Source organism: Aspergillus novofumigatus (genome assembly GCF_002847465.1).
Source record: "Aspergillus novofumigatus IBT 16806 chromosome Unknown P174scaffold_2, whole genome shotgun sequence".
Lineage (NCBI taxonomy): Eukaryota > Fungi > Ascomycota > Eurotiomycetes > Eurotiales > Aspergillaceae > Aspergillus > Aspergillus novofumigatus.
The window spans coordinates 3242687-3264960 of NW_020194275.1; the positions used below are offsets into that span (position 1 = coordinate 3242687).

The 22274-nt window shown below is 50.4% G+C and overlaps 10 protein-coding genes across 10 annotated transcripts; 6 read left to right on the forward strand and 4 right to left on the reverse strand.

Moving 5' to 3' along the window:
* The first annotated feature begins 1032 nt into the window (after positions 1–1032).
* On the forward strand, positions 1033–2998 carry P174DRAFT_439208 (inositol polyphosphate multikinase). The gene is made up of 2 exons (XM_024826739.1): positions 1033–1411; positions 1579–2998. Exons 1-2 carry the CDS (start codon positions 1323–1325, stop codon positions 2804–2806), a joined length of 1317 nt encoding a protein of 438 aa, XP_024686023.1. The 5' UTR covers positions 1033–1322; the 3' UTR covers positions 2807–2998.
* Positions 2999–3138: 140 nt separating this feature from the next.
* Positions 3139–4074, forward strand: P174DRAFT_439209 (mitochondrial 37S ribosomal protein uS19m). Its single transcript, XM_024826740.1, has 3 exons — positions 3139–3205; positions 3417–3597; positions 3691–4074. The coding sequence occupies exons 1-3, from the start codon at positions 3163–3165 to the stop codon at positions 3731–3733; spliced, it is 267 nt and encodes an 88-aa protein (XP_024686024.1). The 5' UTR covers positions 3139–3162; the 3' UTR covers positions 3734–4074.
* Positions 3560–4404, forward strand: P174DRAFT_110252 (uncharacterized protein). Its single transcript, XM_024821014.1, has 2 exons — positions 3560–3597; positions 3691–4404. Exon 2 carries the CDS (start codon positions 3884–3886, stop codon positions 4346–4348), a length of 465 nt encoding a protein of 154 aa, XP_024686025.1. The 5' UTR covers positions 3560–3597; positions 3691–3883; the 3' UTR covers positions 4349–4404.
* P174DRAFT_439210 (putative TFIID and and SAGA complex TAF10 subunit) lies at positions 4035–5576 on the reverse strand. Its single transcript, XM_024826741.1, has 4 exons — positions 5292–5576; positions 5020–5271; positions 4948–4951; positions 4035–4860 (listed from the first exon to the last, which is right to left on the reverse strand). The coding sequence occupies exons 1-4, from the start codon at positions 5419–5421 to the stop codon at positions 4461–4463; spliced, it is 786 nt and encodes a 261-aa protein (XP_024686026.1). The 5' UTR covers positions 5422–5576; the 3' UTR covers positions 4035–4460.
* A 119-nt stretch (positions 5577–5695) lies between these two features.
* P174DRAFT_439211 (putative MYB DNA binding protein (Tbf1)) lies at positions 5696–8836 on the reverse strand. The gene is made up of 6 exons (XM_024826742.1): positions 8674–8836; positions 8042–8526; positions 7321–7974; positions 6674–7267; positions 6412–6578; positions 5696–6388 (listed from the first exon to the last, which is right to left on the reverse strand). Exons 1-6 carry the CDS (start codon positions 8762–8764, stop codon positions 5941–5943), a joined length of 2439 nt encoding a protein of 812 aa, XP_024686027.1. The 5' UTR covers positions 8765–8836; the 3' UTR covers positions 5696–5940.
* Positions 8837–10064: 1228 nt separating this feature from the next.
* P174DRAFT_418399 (uncharacterized protein) lies at positions 10065–11803 on the forward strand (the record flags this gene model as incomplete). Its single annotated transcript, XM_024824690.1, has 2 exons — positions 10065–10943; positions 11000–11803. 2 exons carry the CDS (start codon positions 10065–10067, stop codon positions 11801–11803), a joined length of 1683 nt encoding a protein of 560 aa, XP_024686028.1.
* An 809-nt stretch (positions 11804–12612) lies between these two features.
* Positions 12613–14936, forward strand: P174DRAFT_510449 (uncharacterized protein; the record flags this gene model as incomplete). The annotated part of the gene is made up of 3 exons (XM_024831677.1): positions 12613–14342; positions 14404–14475; positions 14537–14936. The coding sequence occupies 3 exons, from the start codon at positions 12613–12615 to the stop codon at positions 14934–14936; spliced, it is 2202 nt and encodes a 733-aa protein (XP_024686029.1).
* A 1760-nt stretch (positions 14937–16696) lies between these two features.
* P174DRAFT_428873 (putative serine/threonine protein kinase (Nrc-2)) lies at positions 16697–18796 on the forward strand (the record flags this gene model as incomplete). Its single annotated transcript, XM_024825539.1, has 5 exons — positions 16697–17591; positions 17684–17857; positions 17913–18038; positions 18108–18489; positions 18547–18796. 5 exons carry the CDS (start codon positions 16697–16699, stop codon positions 18794–18796), a joined length of 1827 nt encoding a protein of 608 aa, XP_024686030.1.
* A 1213-nt stretch (positions 18797–20009) lies between these two features.
* Positions 20010–20662, reverse strand: P174DRAFT_110348 (uncharacterized protein). The gene has a single exon (XM_024821015.1). The coding sequence runs from the start codon at positions 20489–20491 to the stop codon at positions 20102–20104; it is 390 nt and encodes a 129-aa protein (XP_024686031.1). The 5' UTR covers positions 20492–20662; the 3' UTR covers positions 20010–20101.
* Positions 20573–22237, reverse strand: P174DRAFT_385307 (mitochondrial 37S ribosomal protein uS5m). Its single transcript, XM_024823246.1, has 2 exons — positions 21137–22237; positions 20573–21076 (listed from the first exon to the last, which is right to left on the reverse strand). Exons 1-2 carry the CDS (start codon positions 22155–22157, stop codon positions 20859–20861), a joined length of 1239 nt encoding a protein of 412 aa, XP_024686032.1. The 5' UTR covers positions 22158–22237; the 3' UTR covers positions 20573–20858.
* Positions 22238–22274: the final 37 nt, after the last annotated feature.

Below are 22274 nucleotides of genomic sequence, written 5' to 3' on the forward strand. Positions count from 1 at the left end.
GCAGATGTGATACTATCCAGAGGATCCAACCACGTCCGCCCCATCATACGTGCTTCATTCACTTGTCAGTCTGGCAATTATTTCACTCAAATTAGACTATACTGAAGGACATAGGTTGTAGCTTTTCAAATTCTTAGACATATGGAAATTAGTCCTATAGTATACCCTCGTCTCCCTTATTGAATCGTCGATATAAAGTATATCAAGGACGTCGTTTCTTCTCACCTACCAAATTAATGGTAGTGCCAAGCCCCATTGAGATCTTAACTAACTATACCTGGCGTCTCTGAAGCCTTGTTAGGCTTTTCTGAGGCTTTATTAGACTGTAGTTCATGTGGTTGAGGCTAATTAAAGCCCAGCTTGGCAGTGAACTAGCTAATCAGTCTGTTTCATAATGAGCCCTTTGCTATAACTCTAGCGAATATTCATTCATATGTTTAGTATACAAGAGTGTAAAGGAGTACAGTAATGATTCTCTACTGCTGCTAGACTGGTTGCCCACATATTAGTCAAGGACTAGATAGTTTGAATGGTAACAATATCACCTTGATCGTCCACTCTGGTAATATGTGCTCGAAAGACAACAAGGCCCGTTAAAAAGGTTCCATTCCATCTTGAAACATATTTTATTAACAAGCTGATATCACTGACATCTACAGAGGCAGAATACCCTTGTAAATATAAGAGTTGCAAGAAACAATGCCTCCGTAGTTAGAAGCACTCTCTGTTCCTTTCCTGACAAGGCCATCTATACCCATGTCATCTAGTATAACGACAAAGAGCGAAATAGGACTCAAGACTTGGGTATATTGAACTTCTCGAAGGGCCAGGGACAAAGGCTTCGCCTCAACCAAAAGCGGCAGATATGATGCCATCCCAAGAAACAAGCCGTCCTCGGCCCGCGCTGAGCCGGCAATCACAGCCGCCGATCACTTCTTATCAAAACTGACCGTTGTTCGAACCAAGACGCTAAGGCGACAACGACTCCATCAGACTATTAGAGCGGTATTATTTTGAATAATCTCCTAGGTATTTATTTCCGACCCCCTTGTGTCAGTCATGCCGATCATGGTTGCATTTCAACCGTAGACGGAAGTGCACTTGCCTTGTCTCTCCTTTTCTTCGCTCCCTAACTCTGCCATCTCTTTGACTACACTCTACCTACGACTTCATTCCTTTCACCTTGGACTACTTCTCATATCTCTATCGCGGCCTCGAAATACCTCCTTACTTGTCAAACGCATTTCCGGAATGAGCAACGAATGAGATTTAGCGGCGCTCCGGTGTGCAACAATATATGATTATTCTCTCTCGCGAACAACATGCCATCGTCTTCAAGGTCCGATAGTTTGAAAACAGCCAAACTCGACACTGACAGCTTTGTCGACTTCGATCACGCCGCTGCTGGACAGTAAGTATCCATTTCGCTCGGCTCACCTTCCTTGCCCACGTCACCATATCTCAGCCTCTCTAGCGGCGGCTGAATTATCCTGCATTGAGCATCCAATCATTGTCAGCGCAGTGCGCTTTGTGCGCATATACAGGGTCGCATGACTGGTCTAACACCTTTCTCTACAGTGACGGCGTGCGTTGCACTCCCTCTGGTTCCTTCATCGCGAAACCTTGCACTCCCCAAGAAGTTGCATTTTACGAATCTAGCGCCCTCCATCCCGCCTTTCGAGAGTTCATTCCCACTTACATCGGGACCTTATCATCTGCCGACCAGCAAGGGCCGTTAGCGCTCACTGCTGCTGCTCAGCAGAGTGGAGCTATTGTTTTACCCACCGCGGACGACTCATCATCATCCGCCACGCCGACCACCGCGGAGGCTCCGCAACTTGGGTTGAATTCTGGAATTGGCTCGAATGGCGCAGAACAAAACAAAATCTGGGTGCCCTCTGGTGGAAAAAAACTCGAAACAGGGCTGTCCATAGTCCTGGAGAATGTCGCGTCTGGGTTTAAACGTCCAAATGTCCTGGATGTGAAGCTTGGCGCGCGACTTTGGGCTGATGACGCGCCTCCCGCGAAACGGGCCAAGCTGGAGGCTGTGGCCAAGGAGACAACCAGCGGTAGCCTTGGGTTTCGCATTGCCGGGATGAAGGTTTGGACCGGCGCTCATGGGGAGACGGACGAGGGCGGCAAGACCAATCCGTACGCCACCAAGCATGAGGGAGCGGAGGGTGCTAAGGGCGAAGTCATTGAAAAGGACGGCTACAAGCGCTACGACAAGTGGTACGGACGGTCTTTTAATGAGAAGAATGTGAAAGAAGGCTTTAAGACGTTCCTCGCCGGCGCAAAGGCCGGCCCTGTTGATCGGTCCAAACTAATCACCAAGAGACTTGCTGACGAGCTGAGGCGTGTGCAGTTTATCCTGGAGTCGGAAGAGAGCAGGATGTATTCGTCTAGTGTTCTCATTGTCTACGAAGGTGACCCAGAGGCCATGGAACAAGCACTAGAAGAAGAAAAGAAACCCAGGGACAGATCACCGGAAGAGGCCGATGAAGAGGACGAGGAGTTTGATTTTGCTCTGCAGGAAGATGGCTCCTTCGAAGTTGTCAACCTCCAGGTTGGACAAGAGGGAATACCGCAGCAGGCAATCAATATCAACCTTGGTCCAGAAACGGCACAATTAGGAGAAATAGACTTTGAAGACGAGGAGGAAGAGGATGAACCTCCGAAGGTGCATGACCTCCGCCTGATTGACTTTGCGCACGCCAGTTGGACGCCCGGTCAGGGTCCGGACGAAAACGTCCTCATGGGAGTCCGGAGCTTAGTCAGGCTACTTGATGAGCTTGCTATGGAATGAGCACGTCAAATAAAATTCAGGAACACGGGATCTTTATATCCAACAGTCGCTGGCGGCTTCTGGATCTGAAGATATTCAAGCTATTGGTTCTGTTTAATGCTACCAATATACGATGATAGCTTGCTTGGGGAAGAGACATATAACAGCTAGCAATCACAGTCAATGGCTATAATAGATAAAAAAGAATAGTAGCTATTTTTTCTCAAAGTTCAGATCTCCTCTTCGTAATGACTTGGTATCTCATGCAAAAGTTATCCCAAGTATACTCGCTTACATAATCAACCATCCGAAAAGCATTGATTTGCGACTCTCAACCTGCGGAGTCTCGGACTTGTTGAGCAGCGTGTATCGACAAGATGTTTCCCACTCGTGCTCTGCTGGGGCGATCCGTATGGAAAGGTAAGTTTCCCAAGATTGTTCCTATTTGATTTATACGTCTCGAAGGAAAGGATAATGGCTAATCGCTACCATCACCGCAGGCCCGAACATCGTACCGTACGTATCTCCATTCGCTAGCTTGAATATAATTGCCTCAGAATTGCGGATAGAGCTTCAAATGAGTTTGATTTCTTCTATTGTATAAGCTGACACTCGGTTTTTCTCTCGACAGTCTCCCTCTCCCGCGAAAGCTTCCCCTCCTCCCGGCACACCCCGATCAAGACACAGAAGCGCGGAGCCACAATCCTGCCTAATTTCGTCGGTTTGCGGTTCGCAGTGCACAATGGGAAGACGTACCAGGATGTGTTGATCACAGAGGATATGGTGGGGAGGAAGCTGGGCGAATATGTTCCGTATGTCTGATGCCCCGTTCAGTTTGAGAGACTTCCCGACAATCAGGGCGACAAACAGAAGCAGAAGCAGACGCTGACGGCTGGCATTGGTAGTACCCGCAAGCGGTTCACGTACAAGCAGTCCAAGAACAAATAAGTGGTTCTGGCGGCGGTATGGGGATACCGTTCGATGGTTCTTGTCGCTGCGTTTTCGAGACCTTGGCACTGGCGCTTACGGGTGTTGTTCCTGGGCGAGCAGCATTATGGGATGGGATCGTGATTGGGACTGCTACGGCGGTTGTTCCAAATGATCAAGGCAGGGAATGTCTACTGGAGGGTAACAGATCTGGCTGCTCTGCGGTATCGTCTCCCTGTCGAGGCTCTTCCGTCTTCTACTGGCGGGATGTGTACATCTACACATATCTGTATTGTAAAAATAGCGGTTACTGTGTTGGAGTTATTTAGGTTTTGCGAAAGTCAATATTTTCATTCTGGATATCAGAGTTGTATACTTGTTGGGTTGAACACCAATGAATATGTGTCCCATTCAGCCTTCCAAAAACGCCTGCGAGCAAAGTTCAGAAAAGGAAAATTCTTTTCGAAATATAAGAAACCCCAATGCAGGATATCCGTCGTCCTCAACCCGGTATGTACGCCAAATAAAATTGAAAAATCTGCCTTCCCAGAGAAAGCCACCATAATCCCTCTCGCCAAGACTGCGTATGAATATAACGTCAAAATCTCTCATAAGTCGCCCAAATCTCGTGGATGAGCTTTATCAACCGTGCAGACGGAGAATCATTCAGGCCAAGCGGATGACACCCGGTCGCATGCTGGCTGTACTGACCACCGCGGTGTGTTCCGTCACGAGGACCCAGCCTTCTCTACCGGTAAAATTCCCCTCTCTTGACGCTGACACCATACTCTGCAACAGCCATGCCCAAGTCTTCCATGGTGAGCACCGTCCGACCTTGCCCAGAGCCACCGGAGCCACCACCGCCAAAACCAGGACGCTGAATGCCTAGATGTGTGTTCGCTTTGCCTTTGCCTGCGTCGCCGCCACCAACGCCCGCTGCGCCGCCTGCTGCGCCAGCTCCAGCACCGCCGGGTATGTTCAAACCTGAGGCAGCGTTCAGACTGCCCATGGGGTTGCTGGCTGATGTACTGTTCGAGGCGCGGATACGTGCGTACTGATATGAGTCCGCCGCAATATCAGCAATGAATTTCTGTGTTGCGAGAGCGAGGAGTCGGGCGAGATGTGGGGGGTTTGGTTCGGTCCGTTTCCTGGGGGTGGTAGACCGGCGAGAGTGAGATAGTGAGCTGTTACCGCGTCTGGGATCTATATCTTGTTAGAATGCCTCAAGAGTGTACTTTTCTATACGTTCATGACAGAGACAGCGGGCAAAACTAAGGCAAGAGGAAAAATGACAAGAGAAGCAAGACCTACAATAGGCGCATAATCATCCATCTTGCCCAGAAACTCGCGCAAACTCGTCTCCTTCTTCGATGGTGCCACTGCCGCTGCAATAGCGTCGACAGATGTAGGCACTGCATCTTGAACGGGGTTCCCTATCGTATTATCTCCGTCGCTTGCGCCTGCAGCGTTGGTAATGCCACCGGTGTTCATATCGATATCCTGCGCGATGGAGGCGTCAAGGGCTTCGACATCCGTCGTATTTGGCTCCTGTTTCGGTACTACGGGGGTTCAGAAGTACCCGATGACTCTCCTGGTACTGTTGCCTGTGTTGATGATGACGGAAGCTCTTGTGAGCCGATCTGGGATGAAGGTGGTGGTTGCGACGAAGGCGGCGCTGGAGGTTGTGATAGAGTTGATGAATCGGCCATCGTGACAGATCACTTTATTAGTGACTTGAGCAAGAGAGACGGAAGTGAATGGACGGGTAAAGTCAACCCCTGTTGGACGAATAGGAGAATTGGGGGAAACGTTTCGCTGAGGTTTGTTCTTTCCAGGGTGTGTACAACGATTCGATGTGTGTTGGTGATGCACACGCGGAGATCTGTCCGTGTTCGGCCCGAGGACACTTAAACTATGCGCCCTGCTACATGAGCTTGAAAAGCAACGATTTGAGTATGATTTCATGATATTCTCTAAAATAGGCTCAACTGAAAATGGTATTCATTATAAATACAGAGTCATTTTACATATGTACGAATAGATGCCTGAATTCTACTCTTACAGACCAAACCAGACCCAAACCATGTTATTACACAACGCAGCAAGCAGCATCCTTCACCAGAAGTGAAAAGACATATCGCCATTCGGATGGTAAAACCCACAGCGACTTCAGATCGATCCCTGGGGCAGGCCGGAGAAAAGAAAACTTTAGAAAGAACGACCAGTTTTTACTGTCCCATGTGCATGTTGGGATCGACGTTTCCTTGTTGATGTTGAGGTTGGCCAAATTGAGCCCCATGGACTTCCTGGCCCAGTGTCTGCATCAGGTTCTGCTCCGCGGTCTGATCGAATGTAGAATGGCTGCCAGTATCTGGAAGGCCGGGAGAAGCAGACATTGCTTCGTGCCCGTGTCCGAGCGGAACGGGCTGCGAGTGTGCGCCAGCAAGGGCCATCATGCCTTTGATACCTTCCACATGAGCCTTATCTTCTTCGCCTTGCTTCTTCTGCCTCTCCCGTGCTTCACGTTTAGCGGCCTGCGCAGGAGCGCGCGTCTTGAGTTCACCGGTAACGAACTTCAGGTAGTAAGGAACTTCGATACCGCTCTTGAGGAAAAAGAGTTTCAAGTTGCGCGCCTTGTCTTTCAGCTGCACCTGATTCCGATCCTTCAAGGCTTCGCTGATAGTACCCCAGGGCCGAACATCGCAAGAATTTGACTCCAGTGTGGCCCCTTTACGCGATCCAGTCCAGCCATCAAAGCGTTTTCTTCTTCGGTAGTCCAGGGGCGGCGCTGGCTTGGTAGGCCGGATTTGCGACTGCTTGGAGAAGATTTCGCCGAAGCCGCCATGCGAGCGCGCTCATAGAGTACCTGAGTGGGTTGTGATTGTGAATAGTGAGGAATTCCAGGCATATAACCATGATTTGATTGACCACCGTTGGGTCTCCCTGGCATGGAGACGTGACCCCAGGGTTATATTGTTGAAAGTTTGCTTGCAGAGGGCTTTGCTGGAATGTGAGCTGCCCGGGCTGCTGCTGATACCCCGGCGGGGTTGGACTATGCTGGTAGTGCTGTTGATGTGGGTTTTGCTGAGGTGGCAGCTGGCCTGTGGGCTGAGCAGCAGTATACCCATGAGGTGGCTGGGCCCCATGTTGAGAACTCTGCTGTGGCATTTGCTGTTGCTGTAGGTGGTGCTGGGGTTGCTGCTGAGCCTGCTGAATATGGTTTTGATGCTGTTGCTGTTGCTGTTGCTGGGGTTGTCCTGGTTGCTGTGGCTGACTGGGCTGCTGTTGCTGTTGCTGTTGCTGTTGCTGTTGCTGTTGCTGGGACTGCTGCTGTTGGGACTGCTGTTGTTGAGAACGTCTTAATCCATGGCCCTGCAAGGCGATCTGGGCCGCACGTGCCGCACGGGCTACTAGGTCACCATGCATATTCTTGTCAACCGGAACTTCAGGCGCTTGCGAAGCAACAGGGAATTGGCCCTGGAGGGGTGCACTGGGCGTATCTTGTGATTCGCCACTCGATGAAGATGGCTGTCTTCCCTTATTCAATTTCTTCGTCTGATCAGCATTAGCAAGGCAAGGATAGATAGGGGTCACAGAAAAAAACAAACCTGTTGATGGCAGATAGCATCAAAGTTCTTCGTAATGTACGAGCTGAGGTCTCGGAGAAAATCTTCCCAGTGGTACTTATCGGGCAAAGCTTTCATCGCTTCTTCGTTGTTGATATCGTTCAAAAGAATATCCCGACGTGAGCCGGCACGTTTCACGAAATCAGCCTCACTAGGTGCTAGCTGACGAGTTCCTGGCCGTCGGTCAAGCAACCGCTGCTCCAGGTCATCTGGAAACAGGTCATACAGCAACTCGGTCCTTGTTCTCTCAGTGTTGTTCATGGAGGCTATGAACGCTTGGGTCTTGAGCTCCAGAAACAGAGCCCCTTGTACTTTCAACAGGCGGCCCCCTTCCGGGACGAAAACATCCAGAAAATGCTCATTCAGCTCAGCAAATCCGATTTCTTGTGTGCCAAAGATGCTTGAAACAAATGAGGCCAGGTTTGCTTTTCTGATGATGTCAACTTGTGAAGGTTCCGTGAGACCAAGTTCGGTCGGTGACAGGAAAGATTCCTTGGAGGAATACACTTTCTTCGTATGATCAAAGAGGGATCTCATGGTCGCATAAGCTTGTCCGTTTTCTGACTCCGGCTCAGCCACAAACGAGGTAATGTCCTGATAAGTGGATTTGGCCAGAAGAGAGAGAATTTGGGTAGACTGAACCGCACATGTGTCAGGGTTGAAGTCTAGAAGGTCCACATAACAGGATAAGAAGCATTCTTACCAGATTGTCCAATATAGGCAAGCTCTGAATCTTCAAGTGCGAGTTTGCCTTCACATAAACTAGACCCTTAGGCGCCGGCTGATCCGCCGGGGTAGCCGGTGTCGTTGTCGCAGTAGTTAATTGTTGCTGGCCCATAGCGCATTGTTCCTCGACCCGTTCAGCATGGTTCATGATACTAGAGATGACAGACGCCATATCATCAAGCTCCGGGTTTGTCTCCGGCGCCGCGGGATCTCCCGCGGAGCTGACCGTCTGAGTCGGCCCGGCATTCTGGCGTTCCACAGTATCGACAATCCCAGAACCGAGCGCGGATACTAATTCTTCTTCGATCTGATGTCCAGGGACTTGATCGGTCAGTTCGGTCGTTTGAGTTGGTAGGAGAAGAAGCCCTTCCGACTCGGGCTCGATGCGCCGCTTCTTCGAAGCTCGAGGGGAAAGGGAGCCATCCTCGTCCTCCTCGCGCGGGTGAGACGCCTTCAAGGAAGCTGCAAATGAATCAGAGTCAGAACCGAACTTCAAACCATCAACAGGCTACAATTTTATTTTAAATAAATGAAAGAAATGACAATGACCTCCTGTGTCATGTTGGACAGGCAGATCAAGGTCCGCAATAAACCACGAGGAACACTTACCATCGTCCTCGACCTTGAGGGCAGGAGACGCAGGAAGCTCAGAAGAGACGTGATCGTCAGACGAGGGACCTGAACCTCGCGTGTTTACCATATTGGACAAGGCAAGGTCCTAATAAGATACTATCTTGACTTCCAAGAGCAGAAATAAGGGCTTAGGGGTAGGGCGCAGGTGTAGGGCTTGGGGAGAGGTGAGACGGACGGGACGGCGTGATAGATTTTTCGCCGGCAGCCGGAAGCGGTCAGGAGGGACGAATCAGATGGGCGAAAGCTGTGAATGCTTCAACTTTGGAGGTGTATTCACACTGTTCTATTATTATTCACTCGATAAGGTAGACTACTACTATTCCAATCGTCAAGGCAAATTGATCTCAGTTACAAATTTAGATTCCTCCTTGCTTGACGAACAGGCGGCAAAAACAGACTGTGGAAATGCTGACATGGAGTTCGAGTTCTGCCTTGATGCCTGAGGATCTAAACCAACCAGTTTGGCAACCTCTTCAGAGAAGATAAACGAACCTAGCCCTCAGCTTTCATTTGACATACGTTATAAAGGGCACTCATTTGACTTCTTTACCAACCTGACTTGCAATTGACAACCAAATATGTCCACTGCAAACTTTAGTCAACGGTACCAGAGTAGAGCCTCATACGGTTACTTTGGCTCGAATGCTACCTACCATTACCGATGCTCGCGTCATTGACCCTGATGCTTACCATGCCTCTACAGTTGAAACAGACTGATGTGCTACTCTGGTCTACAAAATTTACAGAAAATCCATAGTCTTATCTACAAAGCTGAGTGAGTGGTATTCATCTCGGCTTTATCGAGGGCCAAAAGTGAGTTCAATCGAGCATCAATTGCTAAAGAAGGCGATTTCTCTCTTGCGCTTCGATTTTGTAGACTGAAACGGGAAGGGTACGCGTCTTTGAGAATCGTCTACGTACTAATGAACCAGTGGAATTATCTTGTGAGGGGGACATACATACATCTACCTGAAGCCTTGTGACCATGGAACAGAGAGGGATGCCCGGTGGGACAACCACACATGTAACTTCTGCAAACACTCTGTCTATATTGATACAACTCCAGTGTTGATGCAATGATATTCGTTTCGTCATATCCATACCAGCACTCTTGGATACCAACGGCCGTGATTGGGGTCTAGACGTCTTTGCGATGCTTTCCTTCGGTACCTTAAAATTGGACAGGATGCTTGGAATTCTCCCGTTCAGCTGACTTATACACTGAAGAAAGCGACTATATTTTATGCTACTACCCCAAGCTTGACTGAATAATATCATCTGGACTGTCTCCTGTCAAGCTCATACTGCGCCGAGCCTCGCAATTTTGAACCCCCACCATTCGTTAAACAATTGCTTCTCAGATCGTGATGTTGATCTCTCGCGAACGCTTCCTGGCCCTGGCAGCAGCGGCAGCTTTGCAATTTCCTCTCCTGGTCGCAGCCCAAGACCTCAAGGAGCAAGTCTGGTCGGTTTTCGCATATACACTTCACGGGGATAGTATCCCGAACGCTCTGCCTCGCCCAAGAGCGTTGACTCCGTACGGAGCAAGTGAATTGTATGCCGCCGGGTCCGCATTTCGAGACCGCTATGTTGCCATACATAGCAACGGGAGTGGCGTGGGAACAAGAATACCGAGCCTGTCTCCGTACGCACTAGAGGCCGAGGAGATCTCCGTTCTTTCAAGGACCGATCAGCCAGCCGTGGCATCGGCCCAAGCTTTCATGCAGGGCCTGTATCCGCCGCTCGGCGAGGTCTACGATGGGAAATTCTATGACCCTTCTTTCGTGCTCGCTAATGGGTCGCTGTCTCGTGCTCCTTTGAACGGATATCAGTATCCCCAAGTGATCACGGTGGGCTCAGCAGATCCTCGATCGATCATTGTGGACGGACTGTTTGAATGTACTCTGCACGAAGTTGCTGACTTGGAGTACAAATTCAGCCCTGAGGTACAGGAACTTACGCAAGAGTCGGAGGCATTCTACGGTCGCTTGTACAGCCAATCCTTGAGGGGAGTATATGATCTCTCCTCGGCCAATTATGCCAACGCCTTCTACGTATCGGAATACCTTGAATATGAGTTATTGCACAATAAATCATTGTTGTCCCGTTTGCAACGAGAGGATATCGAACGTGCGCGATGGTATGCAGACCACTATATGTACGCAACGAACGGCAACGTATCCTCGTCGGAACCCAGCGTATCCAATGACATACGCACAATTGCAGGGAGAACCCTGGCGTCGCATGTTTTGGAAGCTTTTGACACCAACACCCAATACCGGGGAGCTAACAGCAAGATGAGCCTTGTTTTTGGGGCTCGGAACCCGCTGTGGCTCTTGCTTCGCTCATGCAGCTCGCGTCGTCGAGCCAGGAGAACTTCTACTCGCGTCCAGACCTCGGGGCGTCGCTCGTCTTCGAACTGTTTAGCCTCGAAGCTGAAGGAGCCCCAACATACCCGGACCAGTCTCAGCTCTACGTGAGATTTCTCCTGCGTAACGGAACAGGCATTTCCGCCGAATTTCGGTCCTACCCACTTTTTGGGCACGGCCCAAGTAACGATGCGATCCCATACTCCGAGTTCCACGCACAGATGGAGAAGTTTTCTCTTGGTTCGACTCGGCAGTGGTGCCTCGAATGCGGATCGTCGGCTGTGTTTTGTTCCGGAGTGATGGGCAAGGCTAAGAAGACATCTACCTCCGACAACAGGTTAAGTCCGGCTATTGCTGGCGTGATTGGAGCTGTGGTTACAGTCGTCGCTCTAGCACTGGCTGCTATACTCTTTTTCCTAGTGCGTGGGTTCCATATGAGACGTATGAGCAGATCAAGCGCTGGAGGGTTCAAGGGTAATAGCAAGATGGCAAGTGATGCTGACCTTACCGCCAAAGATTCTACGCATGAGGATGTTAAGCCAGCAGAGAGCCCAGATAGTGAGACATTTGGGGCTGGAGGAGCAGTTGTCTGTGGTCATGAGCGGACTGGAAGCTGGGAGATGACGTCGACTCTTGCTGGGAATCGGACGACTGCACCTCCATTCGAAGACGAACATGACGATATCTGGAATACTCACAGCGTCCTTAAGCCAGTCCAGGCTCGGGAACATGTTTGATATGGATCGCCAGGCACTTGTCGCGCCAGTTGAGCTGAGCTGTTCGCTGCACTCGCCATCAAATGGAATAGCCACATGAGATCTACTATTCTAGATGATAATTTCCTACCGGATAATAAAACAATCCAAGTACTTCACATACATGATCTAAGTGTGGTCCTTCCTCACAAGAGCACTTGCTCACTGACCCGGCAGGGTCCAATGCACCTTCTAGATCCGCCCGATTATATACCCAGGGTGAGTTTCTTCGACGCGAACCCCCAGCAAGGACATCACAACATCACAGGAGAACCTCTCTCGCTTCTTGTCTTCCCATACTGCTTTGACACGTCTCATGTGTGTTGATCTTGTCCTTTGGACGTCCCCTAAGCATAATTTGTCCAAATCGGAAAATGAGATATGACATCCCAACCCTGCTGGCAATGAGCCAGAATATGCACATAGACCTTGGTCGATTCAGTGCGCAGGCCCTAGGCTGTATGTGCCTCTGCAGTCATCATTCAAGCATAATGAGCTCGGTAATGCTAACGGTTTGATGTCATCCAGATAACTTGCTCCGCCAACACAAAGCAGATAGAAGTGTTTTGTCTGAGCGTCCAGTCAACGGGTCAAGGAACGGGTCAAATAGATCGCGTCAAAGTCAGGGAACCCACTCAACCTCGGGGCCTCGTCTACGACACCCTAGTCGCCAGCCAAGTGATCCTCCGCAAGGAGCTCCGGCTCAAGCTGACGCTGGATTCGCGAGATTTCTCAAGGAGCACGCGTCACCTAAACATCAACGTGTCACTGCTGGTGGGCGAATCGTTCCAATGGATTCTCAGGGCTCTGCACCTCAGATGAAACTGTCAGCGATTGACCCAACCAAAGATGACCGTGGCACATTCTCTACTCCGACAATCGGTAAAGGCAAGTCCAAGGCCAAAGACAAGAGAGAACGGTCCGAGGATATTTGCCGTCATGCTAGTGCCGACTCGTCGTCTCCGAAACCTCAAAGGATACTGGCGACGCACGCGAGATTGTCAAGTATAAGTATGAATGACAAATCGGAACGGATCTTAGCTTCGACGTCGATTCCGACTATAGCGCCAGTTGCACTAGGTTCTTCCATGATTTCGCAGCCCAACGCGGCCTTCCCGCTGATGAGCCAACAATACTTTCAATTTGAACCACAATTTCAGGAGCCTCATGCAGCCGCGCTGCAGAATTATGCTATGTATGGTCTCGCGGGGTATCAGTTCGCCTTTCATCCATCTTTGCAAGGGTTGAGCGCATCGAACGTCATTCCTTTCATGTCGTCCGCGTCGCAGGCACAGTCCTCAGGACTGGTTACACCATCTGATATAGCTCCATGCAGCAGTATGATCGGTGGATACTCTTCGACCATCAGCCAATCTTCGTCGATCCTGGACTCGTTCGTTCCAAACCATGCACCGCAGGGGTATCATCAAGTCGGCGGTCAATTGGTGGCTGTCAATCAGCCACTGTTCTCAATGGGGCCTTTCCTGGAATCCTCGCTGCGCAAATCTCTGAGCCAAATCTCGACCGATTATGCAGCCCTATCAACTCAGCTTACAAGTCTCGATAGATACATGGCCATGCATACTTGGGATATGGATCCCTGCGCGAAGAAGCCCCTGGTCGAACAGCGGAAGAGTTTGGTGCGAGAGTTAGATGTGGTGCGGTCATACAAAGAACAGTTGGAAGCAACCCTCAGAGTCTCGAATGGACCTGGGAATCAGAAGGAAAAGGGGGCTGGCGCCGCAGCCCAATCGAACAATTGTTTGTCTCAGAGCATGATGGCCAATCAATTCCATCTGGAAATACCCCCTTCTGCTTCACAATATGCGATACCTGGATTTTCCATGCTATCACCGGTCAGTGCTGTGCCACCAGTTCTCCCAGCCGATCAGTCTGTGGACCCGTATTTTCAGTGGCAGGCCAGTCAAAATGTGGGAAGTCTGGACAATTATTTTGAATTTCAAAATTTATCCTCAGGATGGAATGCTTCGACGGCTTCTAGATTATCCCAACGCAATCGAAAGTCTAACTCGGGATCGGAGTTTGCCAGAGCTAATACACGAGCTAGAGATCTCGTTGACGGTAGGGCAAGAGATGGAAAAACACGCGTCAATGATGGCTGGACGTCCTTTTCAAAACCGCCATCCTCCGAACTCCGTGGTACAGAGCATATGATGGGGGATGCCACGCCAAAGGTTGATGCCGTCAACGAACTTATTCAAGAACTGTCACGAGTCTCAATACAATCGACGGTGCCAGACGCCCATAGCTACAGTGAGAAAAACGCAAACGTCCAGTCCTACCTTCCAAGAAAATCGTCCACGGAGTTGATCAAAGGCGCTGGGACTTACAGGCCGGTTGTACCACGTCTCAGAAGACCTTGGGCATCTGAAATGCCAATCCAACGAGCGCCCATCCGACGTGGCGAGATGTCTTTCAAAACAGATGAGGACGCTGATAGCAAGTCATCGTCGTCCTATGCATCGACAACGGATTCATGGGCTACTGGTCGTAGCGAGGAGTAAGCGTTTCTATGTGTCTGCCACGCCCTAGTTCAAGGATATTTTCGCTGACGAAACCAGCAAGTGTTCGGTAGGCGGGGACTCGGTCCACGGTCAACAGAGCGGAAACGGTTTGGACACGCATCAGGAAAGGTACGGACGCCCCTGTATCAGTAGGACAGTTGAGCTAAAACACGTGAACTCCTTGCCATAGTCGACGCTATCCCAACCTGGTTGCCGCAATAGACACGGTGCACACTGCGCAGCTTTCCAATGCTAGTGCGTCACATTCAAAGAGTTCACAGTCGCATAGCACAATCGCATATGGACCGCGTCCTTCTACTTCAGCGACTAGTATGACTGATTTGAGCGAAGAAACGAGCTCTGTCAACGCGGAGCAGGCGAACCCCCAACTACTCACGCAGTACTTGAACAAGGATTACGGCTTGCTTGTTCAGAAAACTACGGCATTGGCAGTGTCTCAAAATGTCAATGCCCATGCATTCCTCGCTGGTGTTGAAGGCATGCTAAACAGACCCTATCTGGGCGATATCAGTCATGGTGACGACAAGATGCAGGCCCTGGCCCAGCACACAAAGCTGGGGAAAGTTTGACAATCATATGCGATGGGGGCTTGTGGCCTATAGTTATTTACCAGGAGAACAGGCGAGTACATCTGGAATCACCGAGTCGGCTGTGCAGGCCATAGACCCCACAGGTGTTCGGGGGGTTCAGACTCCGATCAATTGGTCTTCAATCATAGTATAATCAGATTCTGCATAGTTTAGGATGGCTTCTTGAGCAGGCTCATTGGATTAGCCCTAAGAGGGTCCCAGCTCTTGAAGCTAGTAACATCACTTCGCGACAGGACGTCTTGTGTACTTAGCATCATAGATTCCAGGCAGGAGTTTACCGCTTTTTCATACATGATTGTTTGTTAGGTTGATTGTGAGCTTCCGGCAAGCCCAAGTCGAACCGAAAGCGAGTTTTGCTTCATCAGTTAGTATCCTCAAGTCTTCAGGCAGGCAGTTCATTCATAATGCATTCATCGTTAGTGCACATTCCACAACTTGGTAGTACATTCCAAGGTAGAATCACCGAGACTGGTCTGATGGAATGCGGTCTAGGCTGTCCTGGTGGCCCCAAAGGTTCTCCACGGTTAAGGACGAGAAACCGGGTCTCCTTGCATGATAACAAACAGGAGAAGGTCCACCAAAGAGTATTGTGATTTGAGTCTCGACTTTCTCCCTAGTACGTTCTCTCCACATATCGATAGTGACGCAGTCGTACCTAAATGTACTCCGTCGTAGACTCGTAGGTACCGATCTTTTGACACCTCCCAATTCGAGATTGGCAACTTCGGCAATAGATCGGTAGATATTCGATATTGGACGACAGTGTCAAACTGGACTCATTGTAATAGTGTTGTGTTTTCTTTTCCGCCCATACTATTTTCCGTAAGAGAAAGGGTGGCCGATGTGGCGAAGAGTGTGCCTGTCCATCTACGTATCTTATCTCAGTGGAAACGGTTCACTGGAATGGAGAAACTTAACCTTTTGCTGAATTGGGTTGAATCCGTGGCCAAGAGGCGAACAGCATTGAGGAGTTTGATTGGGTTCAGTGGCTGAGTGGCGACAACATCCAAGAAGTAATAGTACGTCTGATAGTGGATGTCTGGATGGTTGGATATGTCGAGTGGAGCGCTCATATTTGGAGTTTGGATAATTCCATTGTCGCTCCATTATGGTTGTATCGACCCTTATTAGAGGTATCAGCTTAGATGATGCTCTTCTATCATTCTTCCATCAAACTTCGATAATGCAAGCTATCTAATACCCCGTAGTGAGGGTAGTTTGGCCACTAGTTCACCATCTCCAAGGCCTTGACTAAGCCTGGAATCCCTCCACGTCTCCACTTCCCGCTTCCCTCTTTCTTGTTCTCTCTCTCTCCCTCTCTGCTCTCCTCATCCCTCAGCCCCCTTCTGTCCCATCCCATCCTCTTCGGTAGATCGAAGAATTCTTTTGTTGTCCCTCGTTTGAAAAGTATTTCTATCTATCATTTAGGGATATTTTGACATCTCAGTTCCACCCATGCGAATCGTCCCCGCGGCCTCTCTTGTTCCAGGGTGCACGTCCCTCTAAAGCGAGTTTCCTGGGCATCTTCAACCAACCAACAACTCTGTACCGCCAACGTTGTCCCCGCGGTTTGCAGTCCGTTGCAGGCCGCCCTCCCACACGGCTCGCCCTTCGTCTATCCTCCTGTGCCGTATTTCATCCTCCTTCCTTGCTCGGACAATCTTTGGATTTCCTCGCTCTTTCGATAGCAAGGTACAGGTGGACGTTTGGTGGTATCTTCAACCTCAATACCCGCCGGCATGACGCAGCTTTTCGCTTCTAGTCCGTCCGGTGTGACGAATGAGAAACGTGGGAACTTCCCCGGTCTATCCCTGGCTTCCAAAAAACACAATGAATCGAGCCATCTCCCGACAAGGATAAAGAATTTCTTCCGCATCAATAGTTCCAGCAGCAATGTCACACCTCATTCCAGCAGCGATCGAGAACGAGACCGAGACGCCAGTCCGTCCACCGGCGCCAAGGCGGAGGCGAAGTCGACTTTTAGACAATCCCGTTTCCTACCTACTATCGGTCGCAATCGCTCAACCACAGTCGCAAGTGAAGGCAACCCGCTCGACGAAGGAGTCTCTCCTACTGCTACTGCCAATCCATACTTCGTTCACCAGGGTCAGCCTTCCCTGCAGCATCGCAACGACGGTTCAGTCCCCTCCTCCCCTCCTGACACCCCTGAACTGCAGGTAGATGGTGTCTCTGCTGCTGAACAGGCTACGACCGCCAACAAGGAGGAATTAGCGCGGAAGCTTCGCCGGGTTGCATCCGCACCAAATGCACAAGGCCTTTTCACGCAAGGTCAGTCTGATGCACGTCCTCAAACCGCGGAGATGGGTAAAGAGCCTCTACTCGAACAATCGGGGGCGACTCAGTCTCAAGTTAGCCTGGTAGGAGCCTCTGGGGATAGTGACATTAGTACACTTGCCGTACCCAAACTGGGCCCGGACAGCAAGGTCCCGAGTCCCGGTCAGATTCGCAACGCGGCTGCCTTCCGCCGGACGTATAGTTCGAATTCAATCAAGGTCCGGAATGTGGAGGTTGGCCCTAGCAGTTTCGACAAGATCAAGTTGATCGGCAAGGGAGATGTAGGCAAGGTCTACCTTGTTCGTGAGAAGAAGACGAGTCGCTTGTACGCGATGAAAGGTAAGCTTCCGCAATTCTGCCGTTCATGCAATGCCATCCAAATGATTGCTTTTGACTTACTGGGAAAACACAAACTAATCGTACGTGAATAGTATTGAGTAAAAAGGAGATGATTAAGAGAAACAAGATCAAGCGGGCACTGGCCGAGCAGGAAATTCTTGCTACGAGCAACCATCCGTTCATTGTGACTCTGTACCACTCTTTCCAGTCTGAGGATTACCTCTACTTGTGTATGGAGTACTGCAGCGGCGGTGAATTCTTTCGAGGTGTGCAACCCTGTGCAATTGTCCCAGAGCGTATTACTGATCACATACTGCGCAGCACTTCAAACACGCCCAGGAAAGTGTATATCGGAGGATGCCGCCCGGTTCTATGCAGCAGAAGTCACTGCCGCTCTAGAATACCTCCATCTCATGGGTTTCATCTATCGCGATCTGAAACCAGAAAGTGAGTTCTTTTCCCGAAATCTGATGCGATATCAGTGATCGCTCGTTACTAATGACGGTATCTTGGTAGACATTCTTCTTCACCAGTCTGGCCACATCATGCTGTCAGACTTCGATCTGTCCAAACAATCTGGACCAGGCGGGGCCCCTACTATGATTCCTGCGCGCAGCGGCAACTCCGCCACGTCGTTACCCACCATTGACACCAAGTCATGTATTGCTGACTTCCGAACAAACTCTTTTGTTGGCACCGAAGAGTACATTGCCCCGGAGGTCATTAAGGGTTGCGGACATACCAGCGCGGTGGATTGGTGGACTTTGGGCATCCTGATCTACGAGATGCTTTACGGGACCACGCCCTTCAAGGGCAAGAATAGGAATGCAACGTTTGGAAACATCCTAAGGGACGAAGTGCAATTTCCAGAGCATGCCGGAGTGCAGCAGATCTCGAAGTAAGTCTGCCGTCGAGTCTTGCTCTCATTCGTGCAAACTGACATTTTCATCCACAGTTTATGCAAATCCCTGATCCGCAAGTTGCTGATCAAGGATGAAACCAAGCGTCTTGGCGCTCGAGCTGGGGCGTCGGATGTCAAGACTCATCCTTTCTTCCGGCAGACGCAATGGGCTCTCATCCGCCATATGAAACCGCCCATGATTCCACACCAGAGTCGCGGAACGGACACGGCGAATTTCCGCAATGTCAAGGAGAGCGCCAGTGTCGATATTGGCGGGACTGCGAAGCCCAAGGGCGTCCCCTAGAATCGGGCCTTGCCACGCCCAACGGAGAGGTGGCCGATCCTTTCGAGGAGTTCAATAGTGTCACGCTTCATCATGACGGAGACTTTTAGCTGGTTGATCCATAAGCCCGCAACGACAAACCTATACGCTTTTTTTGATCCCTTGCGATAAAACAAACCGCCTGAGCGGCGCTTTCAGACCTCTGACGTGAGGTTACTTTCATGATCATGACGGCATGAAGATCTGTGTTCGAACGTTGATATTCTGTTGCACGTATTAACTTGGAGTTTGGCGTGTCTAGAGCTATCCCATTGGCTTTTATTCTTACATTCTGCTCTGGTCAAGGTGACTATGGACTTTCTATCGGTTTCTAGGACAGTGCGAGTCCTGTCTTCGGACGTTCTATGCTTTGTGGGCGATTTTCGGCTTTCTCATTTTTTTTTTTTTTTTTTTTTTTTTTTTCGATTCCACGACGCGACAGTTTCATCTCCGTTTCCATTACTGTCACTATTGCAGAAGACGGCGTTTTTCGATTTCGGTTATATTAGCGGACCAGTTCTGATCCATCCCATCATTGGAGGTCAGCGTCGAGTGTACTAATTACTCGGGCGTGGATCATTTGACTATTATGTGTTCATGTATCTGTTCTTCCTGCAAAAACCAGTGTTGTGACTGTCCATAGGAGGAGCTGGACTGGCTTCAGGACATGGAGTACCCAAGCGGCGGTCACTGAATGGATTCTAGCATTTCTTGATTTCAGAAGATTAACAGCAATAGAAGTCTGTGTAGAATATCTGTGACTATATTTGAGATTATAAGTTAAAGACTACGCAGTAGATACATGCTGTGTCGTTTTCCTGAATGACTTGGATGATCCTGTTCAAAGAGAGCCCGCCGCGACCCGAAGACAAAGACCCAAACAAACAATCCTACCCCAGTCAACAAACCACGAGCAAACCACCTCATCACCTCATCTAAATCACATCAAGAACCGACCAGAACATCCAACGATTCGAATCCCAATATCATCTCCTTACCCGCCAGGAACAGAACCAACACACCCTCGCACGTCGCAATGTCCTTCGACGAAGACCCGCCGCCGCCAGCCGCGACTGCGCTCCCTCCTCCCCAATAACAACTGAAAACCCTCTCCTGCGCGCCTCAAACCCCGTCGTCTCGGATCTCGAGCAGGAAGTGTTGGACGAGTATACCCGGCTCCTGGGGAACGTGAACAAGGTAGGTCCACACTCCGCCTACGCCTACGCCTACGCCTACGCCTACGCCTACGCCTCGGCTTGCACGACAGAACCCCCACTAGCTAGCCAGCTACGTGCTACGAGTCTCAACGGGTGTTGCTAACGATGACGGGGTATAGTTATCGGATAAATTGGCCGGGCTGGCGGGGGATCCGACCTCGTTGACGCTTGATGGGTTACGGCTGCTGGAGCGCAAGACTGCGACGGTGTGTACGCTGCTCAAGGCGAGTGTGTATAGTATTGTGTTGCAGCAGCAGATGATCAATGAGAGTGAGGAGCAGCGGCAGCAGCAGCAACAACAGCAACAGCAGCAGTACGAGGAGGGGCAGGATGAGCAGTTCCAGGGGCAGGGGGTGGGGTATGAGGGGGATGTTAGCCTTATGGGAAGGTATGCGTGACCGAACAGAATAGGATGTGTATGGACATGGGAATGGGTTTGCATGGACTGCATGGACGGCATTGGTATTACCCTATTTGATTCTTGATGCGTTATGGCGAGTTTGTTTGTTTCATAGATTGGATGGGTCCATGACAATATGGCGCGGAGTTTAGTTTCATGGATAGACTGTTTTTGATAATATGGCAGTGGATTGGTACAAGTACATGGTAAGAAGACATGTAGAGTAAAGGAAAGTCCAAAACAATTATATACACCGCCGTAACGCAGCAAGCATTGAGAATGCCGCTCAAATTGTGTCCATAATCATACAGCCGATTCTATGCATGATAAAGACCCGTCAAGATGTCCCTCTGTGTCACAAACCAGTAGAAAGACAGCATTCGTGGGTGAAGATAGTGGTGCATCAAATGAAATTGCAGGAGATGGATTAGGCTCTTCCCGAGTAGTAGACTTTGCGCACATCGACCAACTTCTTGCCCCGGGCCCGAGCGATATCTTCCGGGTTGCGCTGGCTCATCAGAGCCTCGTAGGCGGCCTTGACTGTGTTCATGGGATTTCTTGAGCGGGCCACCCGAGCGGCAAGGTCGTGGATGCCACAGGCACGGCACATTTCGAAGATCAGATGCTGGCAACGGAGACCGAATCCTAGTACGGCAATCGTCAGCTACTGTGCTGCTACTGATATCAACGAAATTGAAGTCTTACCTGGAGGGCGGGTCATCAATTTCAACTCAACAGCTCCCACCTTGCCCTCGACATCCCCGAAGATGGTCCGGTCCTCATAACGAGGAATGGGCTGCATGTTTCGAATAGCTCTGTATCTGGATTGCGTCTGAGCATCGGCCGGTTCTTCTGATTTGGCTTCGCCAATTCCGAGCAAACCGTTGCCATTACCAGCAATCGACAAGCAGTACTGACGACGGACCTTACCCAAGCGGGTCTGGTTGACAACCGCGTGCGAAACGAGTGTCTTTGTCCTGAGATCCTGAATCTCCCTTTGTGAATATCCGGTAGTTAAAAGGAGCTGCTTCAATGCATCTGTGATCTCCTCTGACTCTCTAGCCTTCGGGTCTGTTTCCTTGAAGAAATTGATCTCCTTCCGCTCCCCACTGATGGACTCTCCAGGAGCAAGCAGATCCGGAACCAAAGCGCTGTGGGGGTTCAGTTCGTTCTCCTCCTTGCCACGGGTCATACGAAGAGTTTCCGCGAACCGTACCCAGTCGGCCGCGGTGGGGTCTCTGGGAAGCTCTGCAAGGAAACGGCCAAAATCCTCTGCGAAGTCGCTCTCGCTTTTCAGTTCGGCATTGTAATCGGTATTGGTCACCGGGGCGCGGACGTGCTTGTCTACCCCGGGTTCGATGGTCGAGAAATCATCCAGATAGTGAAGCTTCATCGGATCCCGACGGATGGCAAACTGCTCTGCTAGATCCTTGGGATCGATTGCCGCCTCACCGGCTTCAATCGCGGCCATCTGCTCGGGTGTATACTCCTCCTGCAGCCGTGCTTTCTCCTCTTCTGTGTAGGGCTTGAAATCCTCCGGCTTAAGGGACCGGGAGATCTCCTCCAAGGACTTCAAATTATCGGCCTTGACATTGGGAAATTTCGGTTTCCGGTTGGCGAGCTGCGCTGGGGAAGGATGGAATTGACGGCGAGGCACGCGAGGGACCGCGGAGGCAGACCGAGAGAAGCTACAAAACAGACATCTCACCGGTCGGGCGACACTCATCGTGACGGAATGCAGCTCCCCGGCAAGGAACGGGGGGATGTCGCGGAATTGGCGATATAGATGGGCCGCGTGATGGAGTAAGTGAGAGATGGACAGAAGGGAACAATCGACGGGACG

What these genes read in the sequence shown, in the direction of transcription:
- P174DRAFT_110252 (XM_024821014.1), top strand. Translation starts at nt 3,884, where the DNA reads ATGATCAAGGCAGGGAATGTCTACTGGAGGGTAACAGATCTGGCTGCT.
- P174DRAFT_385307 (XM_024823246.1), bottom strand. Translation starts at nt 22,157, where the DNA reads ATGAGTGTCGCCCGACCGGTGAGATGTCTGTTTTGTAGCTTCTCTCGG. An exon ending in ATTGATGACCCGCCCTCCAG is followed by an intron (nt 21,077 to 21,136) that starts GTAAGACTTCAA and finishes TTGCCGTACTAG; the next exon opens with GATTCGGTCTCCGTTGCCAG.
- P174DRAFT_439211 (XM_024826742.1), bottom strand. Translation starts at nt 8,764, where the DNA reads ATGGTAAACACGCGAGGTTCAGGTCCCTCGTCTGACGATCACGTCTCT. An exon ending in CCTCAAGGTCGAGGACGATG is followed by an intron (nt 8,527 to 8,673) that starts GTAAGTGTTCCT and finishes ATTCATTTGCAG; the next exon opens with CTTCCTTGAAGGCGTCTCAC. An exon ending in TGCCTATATTGGACAATCTG is followed by an intron (nt 7,975 to 8,041) that starts GTAAGAATGCTT and finishes TGTGCGGTTCAG; the next exon opens with TCTACCCAAATTCTCTCTCT.
- P174DRAFT_439210 (XM_024826741.1), bottom strand. Translation starts at nt 5,421, where the DNA reads ATGGCCGATTCATCAACTCTATCACAACCTCCAGCGCCGCCTTCGTCG.
- P174DRAFT_439209 (XM_024826740.1), top strand. Translation starts at nt 3,163, where the DNA reads ATGTTTCCCACTCGTGCTCTGCTGGGGCGATCCGTATGGAAAG. An exon ending in GGGGCGATCCGTATGGAAAG is followed by an intron (nt 3,206 to 3,416) that starts GTAAGTTTCCCA and finishes TTCTCTCGACAG; the next exon opens with TCTCCCTCTCCCGCGAAAGC. An exon ending in AAGCTGGGCGAATATGTTCC is followed by an intron (nt 3,598 to 3,690) that starts GTATGTCTGATG and finishes TGGCATTGGTAG; the next exon opens with TACCCGCAAGCGGTTCACGT.
- P174DRAFT_110348 (XM_024821015.1), bottom strand. Translation starts at nt 20,491, where the DNA reads ATGCCGTCCATGCAGTCCATGCAAACCCATTCCCATGTCCATACACAT.
- P174DRAFT_439208 (XM_024826739.1), top strand. Translation starts at nt 1,323, where the DNA reads ATGCCATCGTCTTCAAGGTCCGATAGTTTGAAAACAGCCAAACTCGAC. An exon ending in GATCACGCCGCTGCTGGACA is followed by an intron (nt 1,412 to 1,578) that starts GTAAGTATCCAT and finishes CTTTCTCTACAG; the next exon opens with TGACGGCGTGCGTTGCACTC.